Source organism: Fulmarus glacialis, unplaced genomic scaffold (genome assembly GCF_000690835.1).
Source record: "Fulmarus glacialis isolate BGI_N327 unplaced genomic scaffold, ASM69083v1 Scaffold4609, whole genome shotgun sequence".
Taxonomy (NCBI): Eukaryota; Metazoa; Chordata; class Aves; order Procellariiformes; family Procellariidae; genus Fulmarus; species Fulmarus glacialis.
Window position 1 is genome coordinate 1 of NW_009235050.1, and position 7,214 is coordinate 7,214.

General features: G+C 45.6%; 1 protein-coding gene across 1 annotated transcript; it reads left to right on the forward strand.

The window, feature by feature from the left end:
• Window positions 1-386: 386 nt before the first annotated feature.
• On the forward strand, window positions 387-5,779 carry RPS10 (ribosomal protein S10). Its single transcript, XM_009585847.1, has 5 exons — window positions 387-543; window positions 1,033-1,204; window positions 4,612-4,689; window positions 5,084-5,139; window positions 5,692-5,779. The coding sequence occupies exons 1-5, from the start codon at window positions 394-396 to the stop codon at window positions 5,731-5,733; spliced, it is 498 nt and encodes a 165-aa protein (XP_009584142.1). The 5' UTR covers window positions 387-393; the 3' UTR covers window positions 5,734-5,779.
• The last annotated feature ends 1,435 nt before the right edge of the window (window positions 5,780-7,214 follow it).

Below are 7,214 nucleotides of genomic sequence, written 5' to 3' on the forward strand. Positions count from 1 at the left end.
GAGTGTCCTCAGGCATCCGGCACCGGGGGTAGAGCCGAAACATGCCTTACCCTGAGCTGTGTCTCTGCCCCACCTGTGTCAGCCTTTGTCTCTTGTTTTGACTGACATCAGGTAGTTCACAGTCTTTAATATGGTGATGTGGTTTCATGTTAATGATCAAAAGTTTGGACTTTCCTTCACAGGAAAACAGTGGGAAGGGATGCCCAGCAGCTCAGGTGTTGAAAAGTAGTTCAGAAAGTTCTTACAGGAGGCAGTAATCTGGGGGGTGTCATTTAAGCATTAGGCTTTTCATCTAAACTAGCACTGTTGTAACTTTATTACTTCTGGTAGACTCCTGAATGCATTTATTTTAAATCAGCAGTATTTACTGCCTACGGCTTATCTCTTGTTTAGATGTTGATGCCCAAGAAGAACCGAATTGCCATCTACGAACTCCTTTTTAAGGAGGGTGTGATGGTAGCCAAGAAAGATGTCCACATGCCGAAGCACCCTGAGCTCGTCGACAAGAACGTGCCCAACCTCCACGTCATGAAAGCCATGCAGGTACGGAGGGCAGGGCGGGCTGCGAGGGCCGGGCTGCCGGCCAGCTGGGATCTGGGCACATGAGATTGTTGCGTACCTATCAATAAACGTTGTCAGCCGTTACCAAATAATGTTGTCAGACGTTGCCTTGTATTTGTCATTCTTTCCTAGTACATTTATTTTCCCATTTTCCTGATTTTTCCTATTTCCTCTTTGATTTATTGCTCCCCACAGACCGTAGAAGGTGACCCTTTTGTGGATCCACATCTCTAGCTCCGTTTTAGAAGCTGTGACACCTCTGTGCGTGGTAGCGTTGTATTTTCTCACAGAATGGGAATGATGCTGTAATTTTGTCCTGTGCATGTGAACTTCTGTCTATTTATAAATTTCTATTCCCCACATACCCCCGATAAGCTCTTGTGCTCATAAAAACATGTGGTGAGGATATGATCGGAGATGTTGAATGATAATAAGGATTGTACATGAAGTAATTGAGAATTCTCTCTCTAGTCTCTGAAATCCCGTGGTTATGTGAAAGAGCAGTTTGCGTGGAGGCATTTCTACTGGTACCTGACCAACGAGGGCATCCAGTACCTGCGCGATTACCTTCACCTCCCCCCTGAGATCGTCCCCGCCACCTTGCGCCGGAGCCGCCCAGAGACTGGCAGACCACGGCCCAAAGGTAAGCGGCAGTTGAGAGGTGACTGCTGAGTCTGCAGGAGGAAGTGGGGAATGAGGTTAAGTGTGTTAGCGAGCGCAGGTGTGATGGATAGTCAGCTGAACGTCAGCTTCCAGAGCAGACTGGTGGGAGTTGCTGTGATTTTGGGTGTATAAACATTCACAGATCAAGGAGACACGTATAGGTTTTATTGGCGTTGTATTTGGCACTAGTCTGATGGCCACTGGCCTACTAAAAAGTTGGAGAGGGCTGAAGAACGCTATGAGACTGGCTGGGGGAAACTCTTTGAGTTTGGGACTTGGCCTTCTCTGGTGACACAAGTGACTGGAATTACTGAGAGCAGGCGCGCTGAAACCGCAGGCTGTGGATTGAGGTACCAGTTGGTGCCCAGACGTGGCTGAGGTCCGAGACAGGGGATGTCTCTGGCTGCCAGGGCTTTTCAAAAACTGTTCTTGTCTTTTGGGAAGAGCCTGCAGCAATCACTGCAGTTCTCCCTCGGGAAGACGGTGTGTGTGCTGCCCCTCTCATCCAGCAGGTACAGAGAACCTTGTCTCTGGCTGAGTTATCCTTAGAAGAGCTACCTGGGCGGCTGTTGTATGAAAGTTGAGTGGCCTTGGCTAGGGTTGCCGAGATAGGGAACAAAATTGAATTTGGGTGTAGCACACGGGCCCAGGATTTGATGACTGAAAGTGAAAGCCTGGGTGCTGGATGCCCTTCACATGGGGGTGCAACTGTGGTACCTGTGGTCAAGTTGGATAGCCACAGTTCTGGCTTTATCACGTACACCTAACGAGCTGTTAGGCAAATCACTTTTTAAAAGACTTACAACAAATACATGTGGTATATTGGGCTTGTAGTTCTGATTTTTTTCTTGGTTTTTCATACCCGAAAGTGAAGGAGATGCCAGTCATGCAAGCAGGTGTGTTGCTGATGCTGACTTCTCAGATTGCAGCTGCCTCTTTACAGGTGCCTCCCTTCAAAATGTGTTGTAGACCTACCTGCAGATGGCTGAAACGTATTTCCAGAAGGTATTCTTCTCCAGTTGCAAATAGCAATACTAAATAATAAAGTTTGGGTTGCAAACCTGCCTGTTTAGTCCACCCAAGGCAGAAGCTACTCTCTTTTCCTTGCGAATGCATGGTATTGGCCTCTGAATGGCTTGTGAACCATTTTGATGCCATTTATTGTGAGCCATGTCATGTAGTAGTGCAGTATAAAAAAACTTGAGGTGAATGCGCTGAAGTCGCCGTGCCCCTCAGTTCAGTTCTGAAAAGGTTACTGTGTTCCAAGCTAATAATTCAGAATAGGAAGGATAGTTATGTTGCTTGTATATATTTCAAACTGCTCTGCAAAATCCCTTCTGCTTGGTTTTCCTGCTTTCTTGTCCAGTAGCAGAGAAGAAACACCACAGTGCAGAACACGGATTGTAAAATTGCCCAGAAGATCTTTGGGGAGATGAAAACTTCTGGAAACTTAGAGAAAGGAGAGAGAAAATTACTGCAGCTGTGGTTGGCAGAACAGCATTGCCAGGTCTCTGGGGGCAAGAAATGTTTCTTCTCCCTTAAGGCAGGAGATGGTGGGTCTGTCTGCCTTGTGTGGAGTTGCCTCTTGGGTTTACCAAGAATAATGCTGTAGGATGTTGTCCTGCCCTTGAAGAAGGACTCGCTCTGTGAAAGGGGAGTCCTGCATGACAAAGCTCTTTCTGGTATATGGCAGGAGTCTACTCCTCCTGCTTCTGAGCTACATCGTATCCCGTCAGCAAGTTCTGGACACTGCGCTGGGGAGGGAGGCTGTGGGCATGGGGTGCTGAGGAGTTCACCTCCATCTCCCACAACTTGTTTTTTAGCCTCACAAAACGGTAGCATCGTCTGCTTCAAAGGCAAGAATTGCATTGAGACTAGGAAGATGATGGTTTCTTTGATCTCTGAGTAGCTTTGGATGTGATCAAATTTATTCTTTCGATGCTGTGTTTATCCAGTGAGCTAAAGAAACTGCGTCTCCAATGGGAGGGTGGGGCTTACAGTTCCTGGCTAAAATGTGCTCAGGGTTTCTGCGGCGAGGAAGCTTCATTTTGCAGCATCACAGCCCTTTTCAGTGCAGTGCCAGTGACCTCATTCAGTCCACACTTTGGCAGGGTTAGCTGGTAGGGCTGCACAAATTGTCTGCTTCTGTGCTGTTTCTCTGTGGATTACCTGCCTTAGGCTGCAGCAGACTAGGAGTCACAGAGGTGTGTGTGGATGGTGGTGCAGAATCCAAGCTTATGGGTCTTGGTTGACCTCGGGGTTTTGGGGCCTTTTCTGGTACTTCCATGCAGGCTACCGACTTTCTCAAGTAAGGCTTGGTACAAAAGCTGGGACAGTTAGTCTAAAGCAAGTTTTAGACTACTGTGTATTTGATATTTGCAATTTGTGTCTCCGTTACAGATGTAATTGAACTGTTAGAAATTAAGGATGGTCAGATCTGAAGTTTAAAGAAGAAAAATCCATTGGCTAGGGGATGTGCTGTAATGGTTTAACCTGAAAGGAAGGAGGGATGTAGAAGCACTTGTGGGATAAGTTAATCTGTTTGCACATCAGTGGGTAGTGTTTCTCTTGGTAATAAAAGCATCTATCATAAGAACTGGTTTTTGTATGGGAAAACTAATGCCTATAGTATAAATCAAGTCTGTAGAAGTGCAGGATTCATGTTTCTTGCAGCATGCTTGGGACTGCTAGTACACTGCGGTGCGCCAGGCAGCAGCTGCCCTTAAATATGTCTTGCTGCATGAGTGTGAAAACCTTGGTGTGGTGCTGTGGGAGCGTATTTCATCCTTGATGCTCTGGGGGAACCCCGTAGGAGTGGCGCAGAGGCTGGCAGTTCCACCACATCTGTTTCTTTCCTGCAAGTGTTCTGTCTGATATTAATCTGATGTTACATAGATAATCTGCTCTTAGTTTTATTAATCTATTCCGTTGTGAAGGATTTGTGATACTGATAGTGTAGCTGTATTTTAGGTTGGGATCAGAATGTCATGCAGTTTGTGACTTAGCTATGAACAAGCTTGTCGGACGTGACAGTTTCCCTATATTTCTGATCGTTTTTTTTAATGATCATTAATTTTTGGCTCTTACTTGAAGGCCAGAAGACTGCTGAGATGATGCTGTAAATCCATTTTTCACATTATTTAACTTCAACCCAAGCACAAGCTGGCGTACTTTAGCAGATTTCACCCTTGAAGTGAAGTTTTCCTTATTATATCACTTTTTTGTTTAGGTTTATATACATTGAGCTGTCTAAGGTGCAGCTCTGCTGGTAGATGTAATGCTTAACTGGAGGGCTTTCTTCCACCTTGAGGTGCAGGATCACCCATGGAAGGAGTTGTTTGTGTCCTGGGTAAGCAGTGTATTTGATGTTGCTGTTTTCACTTTCAGGTCTGGAAGGTGAACGCCCTGCGCGTCTTACTCGGGGAGAAGCTGACAGGGATACGTACAGACGCAGTGCCGTTCCACGTGAGTGTCCGTCGTGTTGCTGTATTGATGTCAGGCAGACCTTGCTCTTTGTGCAGCTTATCTCTTTGGGAGAATTGTCTTCAGTGTTGGCCTCCTTTCAAGAAGAAAGGGAGAAAATTAGACTCTTGGAGTAGCTTAGGCATTTACTCAATGAAGTTCATCTGTATCAGCTTATGGATGTGATTCTTTTCTTGAATGTTGTCAAGCTGGACTGTGGGATTTTCTCTGGGGTGGGTGCAGTAACTCGCTAACAGTCTCAATAATAGCTATTTTACTTCACTATATTTTGCCTCAGTTTTGGTCGTCTTTGATTGTAAACCTTTGATTCCAAGCAGGAGCGCTGTACTTGGGGAGTGTATTCCTTGGTTAGTAACTTGTTCATCTCTCTCTTCAGCTGGCGCTGACAAGAAGGCTGAGGCTGGTGCTGGAGCAGCCACTGAATTCCAGTTTGTGAGTATTTGCATTTGAGATTTGCTTCCTTTATTGAGGCTTTGATTAGGAGAAACTGGATAGGGCATATCTGCGTGCTCCTCAGTGTAGTGCTGCTCAGGTATGCCAGCTGGGGTTAGGTATTTGGCTCTGATTGTCTAAGAGAGCCTGGCAATGGTTACCCTTTACGCCCAGCTTGCTTGCTGCATTCCTGTTGGGGAAACTATGTGATGGCCTCGCTGCTGTGACAGGCAGCCAGTAACACATTTGAGAAGCAAGCCAAGCTCTCTGGAGGAAATGCATGATTTTGTATTTCAGAAATGGAAGAGTTTCACTCACAGAGCTGGCTAGGATAGGTTGATTTTGTTCTTAGACTCACTTACCTGGTTAACCTGTGTCAGGTAGCTAGTCTCAAAGAGATCAGAGTTAGGCAGGGGATGCTTATGAAAGTAATGCAAAGTTGAGGAAAGGCAGCTAGCTCTTTTATGATGTTGGTGGTTCTTGCTGCTGTGTATTTGCCGCTGTCACTTGCTTAATACGGTGACTTCTAATGCTCTTCCTTTTCTGTTGCAGAGAGGTGGATTTGGTCGTGGACGTGGTCAGCCTCCTCAGTAGAACTTCCTGCTCATGTTTTGTGTATAATAAAATAGGTGAAAATGCCCCCTTGGGTTGCATCACTGTGTCTTATTTAAGTGCATAAATCTAGTGCTCACGTAGCAGAGAGGTGACTCAAATCTTTGGCGTGTGTAACAAGAGTAGTGGAATAACTTGTGATTAGAAGCGGGTTATAGGAAGGAACTTTGTAGGTTTGGTGGTTACTGACGTAGGGGTTCGCTAGCATGTAGAGGTGATTCTTACGGAGGAATGAGGAGCATTGGTTCATGGCAACACAAAAGCGCTGCAGGCAGTTTTTGTACTCTGCCCAGGAAGACACTCATTTCTAGTAATTTCCAGTAATGCAGTAAATCTGGGCTGAGAGACAATTCTATTCTGCAGACAGAAAATTCAGCAAGTTCAGCTGTGTTGGCCTGAGGTCCTCTGTGAATTGGACATAACCAATGCAGGCAGGTGAGTGGTTCCTTTATCCTGGTTCTGAAATCACTGGGTTAATTAACGGTGATTTAGGAAAGATGAGGTGGTTGTGATGGCATCTGCTGTCTGGAGCTGAGCAGAGCTGGGGTGGGGAGGCGCAGCCCGGGGTCCCCTGCAGTGTGCAGCCTGCCAGTAGATGTCACCCGCCAGCTAATAATGGGATAATGCTAATTGGGAATGGGTTTCTGTAGCCTGGTAAATGGTATCTTGTCCAGGGCAGCCTTAATATCACAGAAGTGCTAGACACTAACCTGGGGAAAAGGAGTTCATTCCAGTCCTAGTTTGGGGTGAGGGAAATGGTGAGCATGAGATTATTTTTTTAAATTTATTTTATTTCCGAGGGAGTTGGAACTGTTGGGAGAGATACTAGGTGTTTCAAGCCTTTGTTTTAACTGATCCACCTGCCTCCATTGAAGTTTGTAGGTTGTGATTTAGCTAAACCTAATCCAGACTAACCTGCTGAATCCCAGGTGACTGGATTTAGCCAAGATGCACTTTACAGCCTTGTTCTTAATGGAAATGTGCATTAAAGCAGCTCTTTCTTCAACTTTGCTAGTGATATTCTTGAGTTTCTGGGTTGTCTGCATCTACTGGGGCTTTTTGTTCAAGTTTCTGCTTGTTTTATCCTACAGTGTAGTGGTAACGTTTACACTTGCTGCTATGCATTTGTAGTTGCGATTCTGTTTGAGAAGCAGTGTTGTGTTCAGCAAAATGTTGAGCTTCATGTGAAATTAAGCAACTATTTAAAATCAGTTGGAGTACTTAAGTGTGTGGCAATTGCAATGAAGTGCTAAATGTTTTCTTCTAAAAGAACATTTGACTCATTAAAGGCCAGATCCAAATGAGCAAGTAAAAATTGCTTTTGTTTTGGGGTGAAGAACCCCAGTCTAAATAGACTCTTCCACCCGGGAAGCATCACCCCCACTTTTTTAATCCCATCCTAGTCTCCTAATTACACCAGTCTGTCCAGCCTGGGATGGGAGCTCTGTGCGGTGGAGAACGGA